This window comes from Nicotiana tomentosiformis, chromosome 8, assembly GCF_000390325.3.
Source record: "Nicotiana tomentosiformis chromosome 8, ASM39032v3, whole genome shotgun sequence".
Classification (NCBI taxonomy): Eukaryota; Viridiplantae; Streptophyta; class Magnoliopsida; order Solanales; family Solanaceae; genus Nicotiana; species Nicotiana tomentosiformis.
Window position 1 is genome coordinate 114580463 of NC_090819.1, and position 19849 is coordinate 114600311.

General features: G+C 39.9%; 1 protein-coding gene across 1 annotated transcript; it reads right to left on the reverse strand.

Moving 5' to 3' along the window:
- Window positions 1–984: 984 nt before the first annotated feature.
- LOC138898017 (uncharacterized) lies at window positions 985–2457 on the reverse strand. The gene has a single exon (XM_070184047.1). It carries the CDS (start codon window positions 2455–2457, stop codon window positions 985–987), a length of 1473 nt encoding a protein of 490 aa, XP_070040148.1.
- Between the last annotated feature and the right edge of the window lie 17392 nt (window positions 2458–19849).

Sequence of the window (19849 nt, forward strand, 5' to 3'; positions counted from 1 at the left end):
ATCATCGTCCAGATCCTCCAAATAATTGTCCTTATGTTGCGTTGTCTCATTACATATCACAGTTTTAGGTCCATCAAGATATGTAATAATTATGCTGAAAAGAAATGTATAAATATAATAATAAATATAAAAATCAATAATGCATTAATAAACTTTTAAAACATCAACAAGTGCGGCTTGATGGCTCGAGTAATTATTTCAAAACAAAATACTGAAAAATATGTCAAATGCTCAAAACTATTTTAAAATAATTCATGCTAATTTGCCATGCTACCTAGGAACTCGACGGGCCCGGGATGGTGCAGCGGTCCAGTTCTTGAGAACAATTCCTTCTTCCATGGTCTGAATGGTAAGGTCTTCCTCCTCCTCAACAATTGCACTGCAGTCCATGTCTTTTTTATCTAGAAACAACTTCCTCATGCCAGCCAAAACCTCATCTTCCTCAGATCCACACATCATGTCAGCTTGATAGAATGTCTGGTGCATAGGTGGTACCGGTTGTTCCAGTGGATAATAAGGAGTAGGCCACAGTGGTAACCAATCATGGTATTCTTTCCATGTGTATTCATACCTGATTCCAAAAGTCATACCATGGTACTGTAGTTGTACGGATTTGGTGATCCCTTGAAGAGTTTTGCCGAGACCCTTGCCGGGTTCATACCCCGTCTATAGCAGTATGCTTTCTATCTTGTTGCTCCATAAGCGGTCCTTTTCAATTGCGTTGACTTGTTCAATGCGTTGGTATGTTTCTCCACCCAGCTTCTTTCTGTTTTCGATGACCGGAATGGTCTGATTGGTGTAGATGGGGTTGCTTCCATCTCCATGGATGATCACCTCCTGATGTTTCCATTCAAACTTTACAGCCTGATACAGAGTTGAAGCCACTGCCCCGGTGGCATGTATCCATGGTCGTCCCAACAATAGGTTGTAAGTAGCAGATATATCTATCACTTGGAAATCGACATCAAACCAAGTCGGACCCATCTATAGACTGAGGTTGATTTCTCTAATGGTGGCTCTCTGAGATCCATCAAATGCCTTCACATTCATGCTTCCTATTCGTATCTCGTGCATACCTTTATCTAGTCTCTTTAGAGTGGTCAATGGATATATATTGAATCTTGAACCTCTATCTATCAAGACCCTGACGATGAACTTATCTTCAAATTGCACCGTAATGTGTAATTTCCTGTTGTGACTCAGTACTTTTGGTGGTAATTCATCTTCGTGGAAGGTGATTTTGTGGCTTTCCAATACCTGTCCGACCATGTTAGCCATCTCTACACTAGTGATGCTGGTGGGCACATAAGCTTTACTTAACACCTTCATCAAAGCATTCCTGTGCGCATCTGAGTTTTGTAGCAGTGATAAGATGGATATCTGAGCAGGAGTTTTGTTCAGGTGGTCAACAACAGAATACTCCCTTGCTTGTATCTTCCTCCAAAGCTCATCAGTGTCAGTCTCGACAACAGGCAGCTTAGGTGCAGCTTCCTTGCTTGTTCCTCCCAGATTCTCAGGTGTATAAACTCTGCCAGTTCTAGTCATACCTTGCGCCGCACCTGTTTCCTCTATTTTTGCTTTTCCCTTTCTTCTTGCTTCCTCAACATAATCCCATGGAACGATATCAGACTTGTTAGGTGGCGTGGGAGCTACCATCACAGTGAAGGGTGTATCTACCTCAACTTTAAATGGTGCCTGGGTTTGTACCACAACTGGCATGAGGGTGGCTGGAAATGTTTTAGGAATGTCTCCCTCTCGGATGATTCCGATGGACCCTTCCTGATCCCATTCTTCATCAGTTTCTATCACATTCACTCCCTCACCTCTGTGATCCGAGAGAGGGTTGTTATGAACATTAGGCGTAACTTCCTTTACCTGTATGACCTTAGTGTTGATCAGCGTTTGAATTTTATCTTTCAACGTATGACACTCCTCAATGGTATCACCCTTCATGCCTGAATGATAAGCACATATTTTGTTGGGGTTGATCCATTGGGAGAGGTTTTCCACAACAATAGCATAGATATGAGTAACATATCCAGCGGCCTTCAGCCTCTCATACAATTGATCTATGAGTTCACCAATTGGGGTGTATTGTCTAGGAGGTCTACGGTCAAAATTTGGACGTGGTTTCGGGTAGTTTTGGCGGGCGGGTGGAGGTGAATGGTAATATGCAGGTTGAGTATTATAGGTATGGTAGGTGGCAACATGGTGTTGGTATCTAGGGGGTGAGGGTTGATACGTGGGTGGAGGTGTTTCGTATGTGAGAGGAGACATAGGGCCCTGGGCTACCATCACTGCACCCACTTCTTTCTTCTTCGAAATGCCTCCTGATTGCAAAGCTTTATTTGTGGCCTGCAGTGCCTCAAAATTGGTCACCATCCCATTCTTAATTCCTTCTTCTATCCTTTTTCCTAACTTGATGATGTCAGAGAACTTGTGATTTTCAATAACCATCAACCTTTCGTAATACTGAGGGTCTTGAGCTCTGACAAAGAACTTGTTCATTTGTTCCTCTTCAAGTGCTGGCCTTACCTTTGCGGCTTCTGATCTCCAACGAGTAGCATATTCGCAGAAGGTTTCTGTTGGCTTCTTCTTGAGGTTTTGAATGTAGAAAACATCTGGCGCATTTTTCGTGTTGAATTTGAATCTATCCATGAAGTCTGACGCTATACTCACCCAACTAACCCACTTTTTTGGGTTTTGACTGATATACCAAACAAGGCGTCTCCTGTACGACTTCGCATGAACAATTTCATGCTGATTTGTTCATTCTTTCCTACTCCTACAAGCTTGTCACAATACCTTCTCAGATGCACCTTCGGGTCACCAGTACCATCGAACATTTCGAACTTGGGAGGTTTGTAACCCTCCGGCAGTTCCACATCCGGCTGAATACATAGGTCCTCGTAGTTTAGACCTTCAATGCCTTTACAACCTTTAACACTGTGAACTCTACCAGTAAGCTTCTTGAGTTCCTCCGCCATGGTTTTAATGAGTAGTTCTTTCTCAGTCGATTCAGGTATGTATAGGGTTTTCTACGGGGTGTGGGGGTAAGATTTCCACATATATCAGATTTCTTTGATGGATTTCTAGAACTTGGGTATAAGGGTGGTCATTAGTTGAGTTTTAGGGATCGGGAGTAGGTTGTGATGTATTCTAGGGAGTGTGATAAGTAGTGGTTTGCGGGTATTGAGTTGGATGGTGGTGGTGTTATTGAGGGGTCGGTACTGGTGGCAGATTAAGGTTCTGGGAAGGTGCGGGATATTGGCATGGTGCGGGAGGATTTGGTGATGGGTTCTGGTTTTGTGTGTTTTACGGCGGTGTTTGGTTCTGGGTAGTTGGGTTTTGCTGGTTAATGTCGGGAACATTGAGAGTAAGGGAGAGGTTTGCACAAATTCCGGACCTGCTCAAGCTCGCCCTGCAGTTCCAAGATTTTCTGCTCCAAACGTAAGACCAACTCATTTTGTGCCGGAGTACTTCGGCCATCTAAAGTTTCAACGTTTTCCGCTATAGTAGCATTATCTTTCCTGATACCACTTAAATCATCCAGTTTCCCTTTTCCTTTGCCTTTGGAGTTGCTTGGTGGGGGAGGAGGTGGAGGACCTCTAGATTTGGTGTGCTATGCTGATGATGCCAGTATCCATGAACCAACCCTTGGGAATGGGAATAATAAAAAAGAAGAAAAGAAAAAGCAAAAGGTAATCAACTTAGTAAGGTGAAATAAAAGAGTGTTTGCAATATTTAAATATGTTTCAAAAAGTCATGCAATAATTCACATCTTAATTTGGGGACCTCATTGTGCCTGAGGTAGTCCTAAGCGACACACAGACTTAGATAAAATTGATGCCAACATTTGCGTCATTTCATTAATGCGAAATATGAGTCAAACCTTTACTAAATCGACAATAATAATAAAGTTACTAATGGAATTTAGCCTTATTACAATAGAAATCTAAAGATAAGCTAGAAAGCAGTACAGAACATCATTTCCTAGTCTACTTGGTCCCTGAAGGACCTTCTCCATGAGTGGCTCTTTTGACCCCATCAATCAGGTTCCCCATATCGCACATATCCAACAATAAGTAAGCTTTTGCTAGATGTCCTCCTTCACTGCTATCTATGCCTTGGCAATCTGAGAGTCTCTTTCTTATCTTCCCCTCGAGCTCCATCAATACTTGTTCCAAGTATTCCAACCTTTCCGTTGACTTAGTGGCAATCTCCTTTCATTCCTTTATCGCCTCCATGTTCACTTTGTGCTGTTCCAGATATTTTGCTTCAGACTCGAACACCGGTAGCCTCTTATACTTAACCTGTGCCTCAGCCACCTCATATACGATCCTATACTTTGGATTGACTCCTGGCTTGATGTCCCCTACTACGTCGTCCTCCAACCATGATAGGTAGTAGTACATATGACTGACGTGATACCTGTCTGGCTCAATGGTTTCTCTTTCCACAATGATCTTTTGGTTCCTCATATGTTGCGACTCAAACTTAAATAGGATGACATCTCCTTTGAAATCTACCTTGTACTGGACCATGTTGAAAACCTGAGGTATGACCTATTTTCTTCCCTCTTTCCTCATTACCCTTATGGGAGCGTAAGGATAGATGCCTCGCAAACCGATTTGTACCAAATGAGTATTTCCCCTTGACCTGATAATAAACTCACTACTAGGAAACCATTTGAAAGTCCAATGTACCTGCTCATCTGTCATATTGCTGCAGAAACGCACCCAACTTACAGCATTTACAGGCTTTGCAAACCTTTCGGGAATAAATGTCATTTTCTTTGGGTGATGGTTGGCTATGTAGTCATTCAATGCCCTTCGCAGAAGCTCTCGACGATACTCTCCCCTCTAAAAGTGTTCCAGCATCCAGACTTGTAGCAATAAATTGTAGCCTTCAAAGTGTCCAAATCCTTGCTTGCATCGATCTAGAGCACGTTACATCTCGGCTAAGATCATATGGATGATGGTATAAGTTTGTCCCTCGATGCCATCCATCAAGGTCCTGCCGACCATGGCTAAGCGAGTATGAATCCTTCCCACTTTCATTAGAATTATCAGCAACCCCAAGAAGCAGACAATGAACACATAAACCCGGCGGTGCACCTATCCCAGTGAAGTAATGGCTAGTTCATCATGGTGAAGACGATACGAGTTGCTATGCCCATAACGCTCGTAAAGAAATTCAAAAGGGATGTATAATTTCTTTAGATAGAGGAGCTCATCATTCTTCTTAAAATCCAACATTTTCAGAAAACTGCGGGGAGTGCGATTCTCTGGTACCAGTAATCCCGGACAATCCTATGGAAACTTAGCGAAGCCCCCTATTTATTCTAGGAGAGGAGTCATTTCTATATTGCCAAATCAGAAAACAACTCTTTTATCGTCCCAGAACATTGTAGCAGCCTCAATTAATTCCCTGTTTGGTTGAATGTTTAGCAAGGATGGCAGGTCACCCCAAGTACTCTTCTCACATGATTTTTGTTGCAAGGGGCAAGGTCTTTCCACCAGTCAAGTAACAAAGGTGGGATGTTTTTAACCATGCCGAACCTGGGGATTTCATGCTTCATTTTCTACAGACAAACAAAGGTTAGCCCTTTCCCCCTCCAGATCTGACTATTTATGCAATAATGATCGACATGTTGGCACAGTTTCTCCAAGTAATGCACATAATATGATAGTGTCCATTGGGATTTTGAAAATCCCGTCGAACTTTGGACAAGGTTCATCTTAGCGGGTTGTTACGTTAATAACGCTCCAACCCATACTAGGTTTAGCATGATGCATGTACATTTCAAGTCGGAGTAGGGTTTCTAGAATGGTCTAGACTGGTACTCCCAAGTGGATAACTTGAGAGGAAAGGAATAGAACCATCGATTGCACCGCTGATCGACTAGTCTACTGCAAATAAGCCTTTTCGATTTAAAAAGGGTGATTTTCAGAAAAGCACGAATACTCATCAAGCACCACTATATTGATAATTGGCACGAGTGTAGTATGATATGGATCATGATTCATGCAGAAATAATAACATATTTCCAAGAATTTGCATGTAAAAAGTAGTAAATAAAATAGCAAAAGTGAGCATGAAAAGAAGAGAAAAGAAAGACAAAAGAAAGAAGTCAGTTTGGCTCATGAAAATATGCGAGAACGTAATGAAGCAGGTATGAAAATAGGGATAATGTAGCAGTCAAGATGAAAAGAAATGAAGAGCATGTCAAAGAAAGGAGAATAAGGAAAGGGACGTGCATTTCATAGAAAATTTAAACAAATAAAGGTGAATAGGGAAGGGATGTGCATGTCATAGCAAATTTAAACAAATAAAGGTGAATGGGGGAAGGGATGTGCATGTAACAAAGAAAGTAATCCATATAAGTCAAGTTCGTTATGGTAAGAGCCTAAGTGTAAATCCCCAGCAAAGTCGCCATGCTGTCGCACCCCGTTTTCTCTCGAAAGCGGGTTTTGACGTGTGACAACTCTTTTAAATGTGTATTAAAAGAGAAAAGTCGCCACTTAATGATTTTGAGGCGCGTTAGGGCACTTATGTGCAAATAACTCTGTTTAACTAGTCAATGCCACCAAATATCGGGTAAGGGCTTAAATTATCTCAAAGAGAAGGTGTTAGGCAATCTTCGAGGTCCACAACTGTGGGTCTCGATAGAATTTTAAGCTATGTGGATTGTATGATTAAACTAGGCGAGCACATAAATAGAGAAAAATATGAAAGTTGAAAGTCCTGTTATAGCATAAACCAGCATAAGAAAAAATAAACTATATGAATAATTGGTACAGGTTTAAGGATCACTGAGGATTACAATTGCGTCGGTCTATACTTAGTGACTCAATCCTTTAGCAAGCATATAAGAAAATGGGGAAGTGGGGAGGGGTCCTATGTTTTTTAGCCTAAAGGATCACCCCGTGCAACATAAATAATACTTCGTAACTTTTTTTGGGTAGGAGTTGCTCATAATATTCAGCGGGCACAAACTATCATCTCCTGCTACACGATTACTATGTTGAAGTTATTTACTTAAAGGCGTTCTAATTCAGTTCTAAATCGGTCCCTATGCATGCACTGCCCTCCCATACCTATGGTCCAGGAGGCTTCAGACCTCTATTAGGTGATTCTAGACTCAGCTTAGGTTACTCAAAATGATAAAATTAGGCAACATTCAAAACAAATAGGACTTTACATAAAGACAATTAAAGGCTCAAGTTAGCCTCCACACATAAACAACACATGCACGTGGGCAGATTCAGCGTTAGACAATTTTCAGGATTAAGACGCATTATAGCCGTTAAGTCCTATAAGCATAATTTCTAGGTGATTCAGATTTCCAGTAGTGTACAAGCAGCGTTGCAACTTTTAGGATAACGGATTTTGTAAATTAAAGACATTACAAACCTATAGGCATGATCTTAAGTTATCTGCGTAATGAGGCAGCGAAACGATCCCAGAACTCTGAATTACCGATGGTGATTTACAGACATATTTCTTAGGTAGGTGACAGTGTCATATAGGAAGGATTTCTAGCAGTTAACAACTGAAATATACTTTATCCATATAGGCGTGTTGTATAAGTGTAGCAATGCAATGAAGTAACAAAGTAATCGATTAGTTGATTAGGATCATATAGTCGTGATATCTAAAGGAGCAACGTGCTAAGAGCAATAGAAGCAGTTGATTGATTGATTAATTGAAACCCTATAGACATGGTATCTAGATGAATATCGATGGAAGCCGATCTTAATTATTTCACATGATCCTACAATCATGTTATCTAACAATTGCACAACAATAGCACAAGTTGTAAAAATAATCCATGATATTTGAATCCTATAACGTATTTAAGTTCTTATAGGCATGCTTTCTATCAGTGTATAGAAAATAGGGCATTTCTAACAAAGTAACAAGTAAAGCAATTAAATCCTATAGGCATACTTTCTACCTATTCATATAAGAACTAAAGTGCCCTATCCCCATTTTCACTAATTTCCCATCTATTTTGTTTATAAATTATTACAGGCCCAAAACAATGAATACAAGTGCAAATATTATATACTGAAAGACTACATGCCCAATAAACAGAGCAGGCCCAAAAAAGAAATAACCCAGTACTGCCTGGGCCTTCAGCAAGCTCACTTTTCACGCGAATAGTAGACCTAGATCCAAGCACACCTCAAATAGGAGAGTGTATAAATTGCACAACTCGGGACCACACATGGGCTCATACCAGGCTTAGATTGAGGAATCATACATGGCAACCAATTGGCAATTCTGAAGTCTATAATACCTCATAGGGACACGATTATATAAACATATATGCACCTATTTTTTAGAAGTTAAGGGAACAAGATTGATCAAATAAGAGGGCTTGAACATGCCAACTAGGTGGACTAACGAGAATCAACTTTAACATAGCAAGTTGACATAGAAAACTAATACCATATTGAGTAATCATTCAACAAAGGAAAGGGTATAGCATGCTGGACACAATCACACATTAGGAGGACTTAAGAAGCAGGTCTATTAGGTTAAAAGGTTAAACACACACACATGCTAAGTTCCCATAAATCAAGTTTAGCATAAGGTATTCACCAGAATTAGACAAAAAGACTTTAGACATATGAGCCTTAATCATAGTAGTTATAGTTAGAGGTATAGCAATTTCACATGAAGATTTCTAACATGGGAGCCTAACATGATCACAATCAGTACAAAAACAACCTAATAGCATAGTCTATAGTAGACCACTACAGTGCCAAAATCCAAAGAACTCATGAAAGCATATCAACGTAAGAGGAATAGGACAGGCAAGCATAATAACTCATACCAATTACCTAGACATAAGAGAATAGTCTAACAGAGAAATTTGCCCTAGAAGCAATGCTGAAGACATAGGATTAACAAATCAAATATACATTAGAACATAAGTGGCATGGAAACATACCTTAGCTAATCAGAACATCCTCAGAAACTTAGCAGGTTGGACAAGAATAACTTAACAAGGTCTGAAACACATGCATTGATTTATCACAGAGATATAGGATAAGGTGGGGAACACATACTAGTTTATGAGTAGCACGTTTAGGCTAATAACATGATCATGGGTTAACTCTAGAAGAGTATTAAATTGCACATGAATGATTTAACAGGAATTAGAATAGGTTCTGGGCATGATACAGAACAAAGCAAGAAGTTAAACTCAGAATGAGCAATAGTAATAAGCATTCGAACATATACAGTAGAGCAAACAATCCTAACTAAATAGGATTAAGGCAACAAGTAGGCAAATTCGATTACTAGAAGGTATATAGTCTCAAGAAGAACTTCAGAACATACAATAGCATGTCGATTCATAAAAAGAATCTCAGAAACATAGATATGCAGAACAATAATTCAAGCAAAAGAGAATGAAATGGCAAGGGTCATAGGAATTCAACAATATCTCAAACGTCAGTAGCAGAACGAACAATAGAACCCCAAAATCTCAGTGCGTCAGAGTTCCCAAGGGTTTCTGATGAACCCCGACCAGTGCTCGCACTGAGAAAGGTCAAATAATCGAATTCCGGTGGCCTTGGCTTTCAGTAGACCAAGAGTTTAAGTTTCAGAATAGTATAAGGTGAGAATAAGAAAGACAGTAGTAGCTTTTCAGCGATTAGAGTCTGTTAAAGGGTAAAATGGGGTGGGATTTATATAATAGTAAAGACCAACACACAAAATAAGGAAATATAGTTAATCAAACACAAATAAGGAAAGAGGAGCATGCAAAATCACTCAGAATCAATTTAGGAGACAATCAGGCAAATCCTAGTTCAAAAGAAGAACATAGATGGTCGAAATATCACTGAATCGGACCCATAAGCCTGGTAGTGAGTATATCTAGACGAAATATCGTCTAAGTCTCAAAAGTTGAAGGCGATGACACTTGATTTGGGAGATTTTGTAAGAAACAACGACATATTGCATAGAAGGTAAGGGAATCATGGATTGATTCCATTTTGGGGTCAGATTTGGAGAAGATTCAGAGATACGACGGCTAGGGTTTCTTAGCGATGAAGAGAGTAGAGAGGATTTAGGGGAGGCTATTAGGCGGAAATGTCTCTAGGGTTTGGGTGAGGAAGATATAAGGAAAGGGGTAGGGCCATTGTGGGCCGTTGATCATCTAATATCAACGGTCATGATTAAAGGGGAAGTAGGGCAGGTTAGGAGATGGATATAGAGTAATGGGTTGGTTGTATTGGGTTAAGGGGTATTGGGCCAAGGTTTTGGTCTGAAAATTAGACCTTTATTGGGCTAAGAATTAAATACACCAAAATTATTTAAAATAATTTATAAAAAAATATTACTAAATAATAAAAATATTACTTATGCAATAAAATGATTGAAAATAATATCTTAACATTATAAAAATATAAAAATGATTTTTTAACATGAATAATATAATAAATATAATTATGCAAAATTAGTCTATAATTAGAATATAGACTATTACTGCAAAATTATGTAAATAGCTCAAAGAATGCAAATATAATTACATGAAATAAATTAAAAATATTGTGAAACATATGTGTGGATGCAAATAATAAATTTGGATGGTTAAGTCATCACAAAATAATCTGAAGGAGTAATAAATATTTTGAACAATTAAAATGCAAAAAGAATCAATTTTAAAGCTTTAAAAATTGTAGAAAATTATGGAAAATACTTATATAACCCTTGTAAATTAGGTAATGATGCAAAAATAATATTTTAAAAGTATATATACTATTTGAAAAATATGAGTGCAAAATTGGGTATCAACATTCGAAATGTGAATTTTGGCTTGAATATGTCACGTTCTTGGGTCATGTCGTCTCCAGAGAAGGAATTGAGGTTGATCCTCAGAAGATTGCAGCGATATTGAATTGCCCTAGACCTACTACCCCAACTGAGATTTGCAGTTTCTTGGGCTTAACTAGATATTACCGAAAGTTTGTGGAGGGGTTCTCTACTCTTGCCTCTCCGTTGACTAAATTGACGCAGTAGGCGGTTAAGTTCCAATGGTCAGATGCTTGTGAAAGGAGCTTTGAGGAGTTAAAATCAAGATTGACTACGACACCGGTGTTTACCCTACCAAAGGGTAGAAATGGGTTTGTGGTATATTGTGATGCTTCAAGAATCGGACTTGGGTGCGTGTTAATGCAACATGGCAAGGTGATAGATTATGCTTCTAGGCAATTCAAAAATCATGAAAAAAACTATCCAACACATCACTTAGAGCTTGTGGCGGTGGTATTAGCATCGGAAATTTGTCGTCATTATCTGTGTGGGGTCCATGTGGATATATTCACGGACCATAAGAGCCTTCAATACATTTTCAAATAGAAGGAATTGAATCTGAGGCAGAGAAGATGGCTTGAGTTACTCAAGGATTACGACATCGATATTGTGTATCATCTGGGGAAGGCTAATGTTGTAGCGGATTCTCTTAGCCGGAAATCTATGGGCAGTTTCCCTCATTTGGAGGAATATCAAAGTCTATTGGCCAAGGAGGTTCATCAATTGGCTAGTTTTGGAGTTTATCTTGTGGATTCTAGTGAAGGAGGAATGATTGTGCAAAGGCTGAATCATCGCTTGTTGTGGAAGTCAAGGAAAAGCAATACAACGACCCATTGTTAGTACAATAGAAGGAGGGGATTCATAAACATAAGACCATTGCCTTTTCTCTTGGCATGGATGATGGTTCACTAAGGTACCAAGGGTGACTATGTGTTCCAAATGTGGATGGTCTTCGGGAAAAAATCATGACCGAGGCTCACACTTCTAGGTATTCCGTGCACCCGGGCTCTACAAAGATGTACCATGATCTTAAGGAAGTCTACTGGTGGAATGATATGAAGAGGAATGTAGCAGACTTTGTGGCAAGATATCCAAATTGTTAATAATTAAAGGCCGAACACCAAAGGCCGGGTGGGTTGGCACAGAACATAGAAATTCCGATGTGGAAATGGGAGATGGTCAACATGGACTTTGTGGTAGGACTACCTTGTACTCCTTGCAAGTTCGACTCGATTTGGGTGATTTTGGATTGACTCACGAAATCAGCACACTTCTTACCTGCTAAGGCTACCGACACAGCAGAACAGTATGCTCAGTTCATGGCACTCCAATTTCTATTATCTCAGATTGAGGGGCACAGTTCACAACCAACTTTTGGAAGAAATTTCAGCAAGGTTTGGGTACTCAAGTGAATCTTAGTACAACCTTTCAGCCACAGACTGACGGGCAGGCAGAGCAGACTATCCAGATGCTGGAGGATATGTTGCGAGCTTGTGTTCTTGAATTTAGGGGTAGCTAGGATGATCATTTGCCGCTTATAGAATTTTCCTACAACAACAATTATCATGCTACTATCCATATGGCACCGTACAAGGCTTTATATTCTTGATAGGCAAGTTCGAAAGTTGAGGAACAAAGAAATTGTCATCGTGAAAGTGTTATGGCGAAGCCAACAAGTCGAAGAGGCCACCTGGGAAGCCAAGGAGGAGATGAAGAAGAAGTATCCTAATTTATTTGAATAGCCAAGTAATTGTGTCCATGATGTTAAAAGCTTACTTTCTATAAACATTGTTCCTCCCTGTACAACTTATGTTGAGGTTGCTCCTCCTTGGTAATGTAATGTTTAATGGCATTGTGGCCGATGTTGTTTCCTTATTGTTTTATATCGTTGTGTTAGGGTTATGTTGTTAGGACTGGTTTTGGGATTCTTTGGCACGTGGATAGTCCCCAATTACAGGGGAGACTCTGGCAAAATTTCTAAAAATCTAGGGAGTTAGTCAAAAATTTGGAACTGCAGGTGTGTGTTATAGTAGCTGAGTCACATTGGGTGCTAATGGTGAATTTTGACCTTCATTCGAGGATGAATGATCTTAAGAAGGGGAGAATGTAAGACCCCAAAATATTTCACCCAAAACCCGGGGTTTCGTGATGCCGAGGTAGACTTATGCGTTGATGATCGGATCAGATTTTTTGGATTGAACAGTGCGTTGGGGAGTTGGAGAAACGTTTTGGAAGTGCAGGGAGTTTCTGCGGTCCATTCTGCAGACCGCAGATCTGCTGCAGATCGAAGCAAAAATTTGGGCAAATTTTCGGACCATTATGCGGTCAAGTATGCGGCCACATAATCATTTCACGGGCCTCACAACCCATCTTAGATCCAGCATAAAAATTTTCGAAGGGGAGTTTTACGGCATATTATGCGACCTCAAACTGGTCGCAGAGTGAGGCAGAAATGCCTAGTTACAGAGGTCAATTATGCGGTCCATTTTTGTAGATCGCAAAAGTGTTTTACGGTCACATATGCGACCACAGATCTGTGTCGGGGCTTCATTTTTCTAATTTTTTTACCCGACCCTATTTTGATTAAAAGACCTTGGAGTTTGTTTTGAAGGCAAAAACCTGTCATTTTAGAGAAAAGAGGGGAGTGTTCTATAGAGAGAGAAGTGAGCCCCAAGTGCTTTGTTCATCAACGTCTTGTCCAAGCTTTGAAATTCAATAAGAAATCTCATAAGAGTTTCATCCAAGAGGTAAGGTTCTAACCCTAGTCTTCAATTTCGAGTTTAGGTAGAAGATAGGTAATTGGGAGTATGATTCTTAGGTATGAGAGTTATTATTTATGCATGCATGTAGCTATGAGGATAGTGGGGAGGTGATTGAACTAGTATAAGTAAACTCTTTGTATTGAATTAGTTGTGGAGTGAAGAAAATCTTGTGGAAGAACCTTGTAATCAAATTCGCACACCTAGTATTTGATAAAATACTCAAATAAGCTGAAACCATGAATATCTTCCTAAATTGTGTTCAATTTTGCTATGTCTATAAATAGATCAAAGTTTTTAGGATTTTCGAAACTGTGTAGTGAATTAAGGAAAGCTCAAACAGAGGTATGAAGGCTAAAATCGTCTTCTAGTATCGGAATTCCCGAATCCTTGTAAAATTCTATCATGTGTATTCAAACTTGAAACGCTATTGATGTGGGGTATTCAAACTAGTAAAATTGATTACCGATTGGCATAACACGTTAGAACCCCCGTGTTTTAATGCTTCTCTATTTTTGACTTAATTATGTTATACCCCTTTTGGGAAGAAGATCTTGTATGAAATCAATGTGCTTAAACACTTATTTCTCACATGATGAAACCTTATGAACCTACACTTGCTAAGGCCAAAGGTGCCAAATGGTTGATTTAAAAGGGGACTCTTTTGTACAAACCATTATCGTTTGGGGAATCCGAAATGTGGCATTGTGGATACACCTCCACCCGTATATATTGGGGTGAGGCGGCATGGTCACTTTTTGTAGAGTTGTGGTATTGTTAATACACCTCCACCCGTATATATATCGGGATGAGGTGGAAGGGCCGCTTTGCGTAGAGTTTGTGGCATTGTGAATACACCTCCACCCGCATACATTGGGGTGAGGCGGCATGGCCGCTTTGTTTAAAAGTAGAGGTAGAGGATTTCTGACTTAAGACTTTATAAATGTTATTGAAAGCTCTTAATAAATTTGGTATGTCTTTAACGACTAAATAAGCCTTTTATTGTTACCATGATTCATCATATTCATGTTGTAATTCCAAGTCCTTGCATAGGTGTTTGGTTTTCATACTAGTACTATTCGACATGTACTAACGTCCCTGTTTCTGGGAGCGTTGCATCTTTAATAGATGCAGGTGGTTCCATAGCGAAGGGCATTGACCAGTGATAGCAGTACACTCTCTTCCCAGTTGGCTTGGTGATCCCTACTTCATTTCTGGGTCGTGCATCTTTTGTTTTATGTGTATTATGTTTTGCGGTATAGTCGGAGCCTTGTTGCTGACACTGTCATTGTACTCTTTTGTATCTATTAGAGTCTCCGTAGACATGGTGTGGGTTGTGTATTGGTATTGGAAAGGTAAATATAGTAATGTCATATGTGTATTACATATTCCACTTTAACTATGAAAGTTTATATATTTTGAGACTTTATAAATGAAGTAACAAATGGTGATGAAATTAGTGTTGTTTATGAACCCTACCGGTGTTAATTAATGAAGTTTACCTTCTCTTTATTTGTGGTTTAGTTGGGTAGAAGAAAATCTTGCAGGATTGCTCGGCCGGGTTATCTCGGTTGAGCACCGGTCGCACTCCCCGAAGTCGGGGCGTGACAGTACGTACTCGTCACCTCGTGTGCACGACCTTTAAATGACATAATTAGCACGAGTGACTCAAATCCTAAGGGGCAGTTTCCCCACATAAAGTTAGGTAAGATACTTACCTCAAAAAGCTAGACCGATACTCTAAAATGACCTTCTCGAGTGAAACAACCTCTGGACGGCTCAAATCTAGCCAAAATAACTTCAAATCATAAATAAAAATCATAGGAACAATTCCGGTCAATAAAACTCCGATCTTTCATTAAAACTAAAAGGTCAATCCCCGGGCCCGCACCTTAGAAAGCAACAAAATTCACAAAATCCGAACACCCATTCTGATACGAGTCCAACCACACAAGAATTACCAAATTCCGATATCAATTCGTCCTTCAAATCATCATTTTATGTTTTTGAAAGATTTTTTTACAAAATTTCACATTTTCTTCCTTTCAATTCACTGATTTAATGATATAAATAAGTATGAAATCATGAAATGCAATCATTTTTGGATAGATAACACTTACCAAAATCAAATTCGTGAAGAATCCATCCAGAATCGCTCAAAATCGAGGCTTCAAACTCAAAAATGGACAAAAATACCAAACCCTCGAATATATGTGATTTTGCCCAGGTTTTTTTGCATTTGTAAACAGAAATGCCGCATCTGCAGCCTCGCATTTGCGAACCCAACTATCCAGCCCAGTGGCCTCACCTGTGCAAGAATGAGTCGTATCTGCGACTCCACGGAAGCGCACAAATAGCCACAGAAGCGGACATCTTCGCATTTGCGATTAATGGGCCGCAAAAACGGCCATCGCATCTGCAACAAAAACTCCGCAAAAGCGAAGCTTTCTCCCAGGCCTCAACATCGAATAAGCAACATAAACTTCGCAGAAGCGGCTCCGCATCTGCGATCAAACCTCCGCAGAAGCGGATACACCAGAACACTACCCAACAACCTTAACCAAAAATTTCCCAAACGATCCAAGCCTTGTCCGAAACTCATCCGAGCCACTCGGGACCCCGTTCGAATATGCCAACAAGTTCCATAACACAATGTGGACCTACTCGAGGTCTCAAATCACATCAAACAACGTCGAAACTATGAAGCACACCTCGCATCGAACTTATCAACTTTCAAATATTCCAATTTCCAAAACTCGTGCCGAAATTGTTAGTATAATTGAAGGAGGGGATTCATAAACATAAGACCATGGCCTTTTCTCTTGACATGGATGATGGTTCACTAAGGTATCAAAGGCGACTATGTGTTCCAAACATGGATGGCCTTCGGGAAAGAATCATGACCGAGGCTCATACTTTTAGGTATTCCGTGCACCTAGGCTCTACAAAGATGTACCATGATTTTAAGGAAGTCTACAGGTGGAATGATATGAAAAGAAATGTAGCAGACTTTGTGGCAAGATGTCCAAATTGTCAATAAGTAAAGGCCGAACACCAAAAGCCGGGTGGGTTGGCACAGAACGTAGAAATTCCGATGTGAAAATGGGAGATGATCAACATGGACTTTGTGCTAGGACTACCTTGCACTCCTTGCAAGTTCGACTCGATTTGGGTGATTGTGGATTGACTCACGAAATCAGCACACTTCTTACCTGCTAAGGCTACCGACACAGTGGAACAATATGCTCAGTTGTATATCAATGAAATAATCAGGTTGCATGGCACTCCAATTTCTATTATCTCAGATCGAGGGGCACAGTTCACAACCAACTTTTGGAAGAAATTTCAGTAAGGTTTGGGTACTCAAGTGAATGTTAGTAACACCTTTCACCCACAGACTGAAGGGCAGGCAGAACAGACTATCCAGACGCTGGAGGATATATTGCGAGCTTGTGTTCTTGACTTTTGGGGTTGCTGGGATGATCATTTGCCGCTTATAGAATTTTTCTACAAAAACAGTTATCATGCTAGTATCCAGATGGCACCGTCCGAAGCTTTATATTATTGATAGGCAAGTTCGAAAGTTGAGGAACAAAGAAATTGTCTCCGTGAAAGTGTTATGGAGAAGCCAACAAGTCGAAGAGGCCACCTGGGAAGCGAAGGAGGAGATGAAGAAGAAGTATCCTAATTTTTTTGAATAGCTAAGTAATTGTGTCCATGATGTGGATAGCTAACTTTCTATAAACTTTGTTCCCCCCTGTATGACTTATGTTGAGGTTGCTCCTCCTTGGTAACGTAATGTTTAATGGCATTGTGGCCGGTGTTGTTTCCTTGTTGTTTTATATCGTTGTGTTGTGGTTATGTTTTTAGGACTGGTTTTGGGATTCTTTGGCAGGTGGATAGGCCCCAATTACAGGGGAGACTCTGGTAAAACTTCTGGAAATCTAGAGAGTTAGTAAAAAATTTGGAACTGCTGCTGTGTGTTATAGCAGCTGAGTCACATTGGGTGCTAAAGGTGAATTTTGACTCTCATTCGAGGCCGAATGATCCTAAGTAGGGGAGGATATAAGGCCCCAAAAATTTAACCCAAAACCCAGGGTTTCGTGATGCCGAGGTAGACTTATGTGTTGATGATCGGTTCAGACTTTTTGGATTGAACAATGCGTTAGGGAATTGGAGAAACTTTTTGGAAGTGCAGGGCATTTCTGCAGACTACAGATCTGCTGTAGACTGAAGTAGAAATCTGGGCAAATTTTTGGACCATTATGCGGTCCAGTATGCGGCCGCAAAATCATTTCACGGGCTGCACAACCCATCGTAGATCCAGCATGAAAATTTGTGGAGGGGAGTTTTACTGCGCATTATACGACCGCAGACTGGTCACAGAGTGAGGTAAAAGTTCCCAGTTCCAGAGGTCAATTATGCGGTCCATTTTGCAGACCGCAAAAGTGTTTTGCGGTCACATATGCGACCGCAGATCTGTGTCGGGGCTTCATTTTTATAATTTTTTTACCCGACCCTATTTTAATTAAAAGACCTTGGGGCTTGTTTTGAAGGAAAAAATTTGTCATTTTAGAGAGAAGAGGGGAGTGTTCTATAGAGAGAGAAGTAAGCCCCAAGTGCTTTGTTCATCAACGTCTTGTCCAAGCTTTGAGATTCAACAAGAAATCTCACAAGATTTTCATCCAAGAGGTAAGGTTCTAACCCTAGTCTTCAATTTCGAGTTTAGGTAGAAAATAGGTAATTAGGAGTATGATTCTTGGGTATGAGAGTTGTTATTTATGCATGCATGTAACTATGAGGATGGTGGGGAGGTAATTGAACTAGTATGAGTAAACTCTTTGTATTGAATTAGTTGTGGAGCGAAGGAAATCTTGTAGAAGAGCCTTGTAATCAAATTCGCACAACTAGTGTTTGATAAAATGCTCAAATAAGCTGAAACCATGAATATCTTCCTAAATTGTGTTCAATTTTGCTATGTCTCTAAATAGATCGAAGTTTCTAGTATTTTCGGAACTGTGTAGTGAATTAAGGAAAGCTCAAATCGAGGTACGGAGGCTAAAATCTTCTTCTAGTATCGGAATTCCCGAATCCTTGTAAAATTCTATCATGTGTAGTCGAACTTGAAATGCTATTGATGTGGGGTATTCAAACTAGTAAAATTGATTCCCGATTGACATAACATGTTAGAACCTTCGTGTTTTAATACTTCTCTATTTTTGACTTACTTATGTTATACCCCTTTTGGGAAGAAGATCTTGTATGAAATCAATGTGATTAAATATTTATTTCTCACATGATAAAATCTTATGAACCTACACTTGCTAAGGCCAAAGGTGCCAAATGATTGATTTAAAAGGGAACTCTTTTGTATAAACTATTATCTTTTTGGGAATCCGAAATGTGGCATTGTGAATACACCTCCACCCGCATATATTAGGGTGAGGCGGCAGGGCCACTTTTTGTAGAGTTGTAGTATTGTGAATACACCTCCACCTGCATACATCGGGGTGAGGCAGCAGATTTGTGTAGCGTTTGTGGCATTGCGAATACACCTCCACCCGCATACATTGGGGTGAGGCGGCAAGGCCGCTTTATACAGAGTTTCTGGTATTGTGATTGCACCTCCACCCGCATACGTTAGGGTGAGGTGGCAGGTCCGCTTTGTGTAAAGGTAGTTGTAGAGGATTCCCGACTTAAGAATTTATAAATGTTATTGAAAGCTCTTAATAAATTTGGTATATCTTTAACGACTGACTAAGCCTTTTATTGTTACCATGATTCATCGTATTCATATTGTAATTCCATGTCCTTGCATAGGTGTTTGGTTTTCATACTAGTACTATTAGACATGTACTAACGTCCCTGTTTCCGGGGGGCACTACATCTTTAATGGATGCAGGTGGTTCCATAGCGAAGGGCATTGACCAGTGATAGCAGTACACTCTCTTCCCAGTTGGCTTGGTGAGCCCCACTTCATTTCTGGGTCGTGCATCTTTTGTTTTATGTGCATTATGTTTTGCGGTATAGCCGGAGCCTTGTTGCCGGCACTATCATTGTACTCTTTTATATCTATTAGAGGTTCCGCAGACATGGTGTGAGTTGTGTATTGGTATTGGAAAGGTCAAGATAGTAATGTCGTATGTGTATTATATATTCCACTTTAACTATGAAAGTTTATATATTTGGAGACTTTATAAATGAAGTAACAAATAGTGATGGAATTAGTGTTGTTCATGAACCCTCCTGGTGTTAAT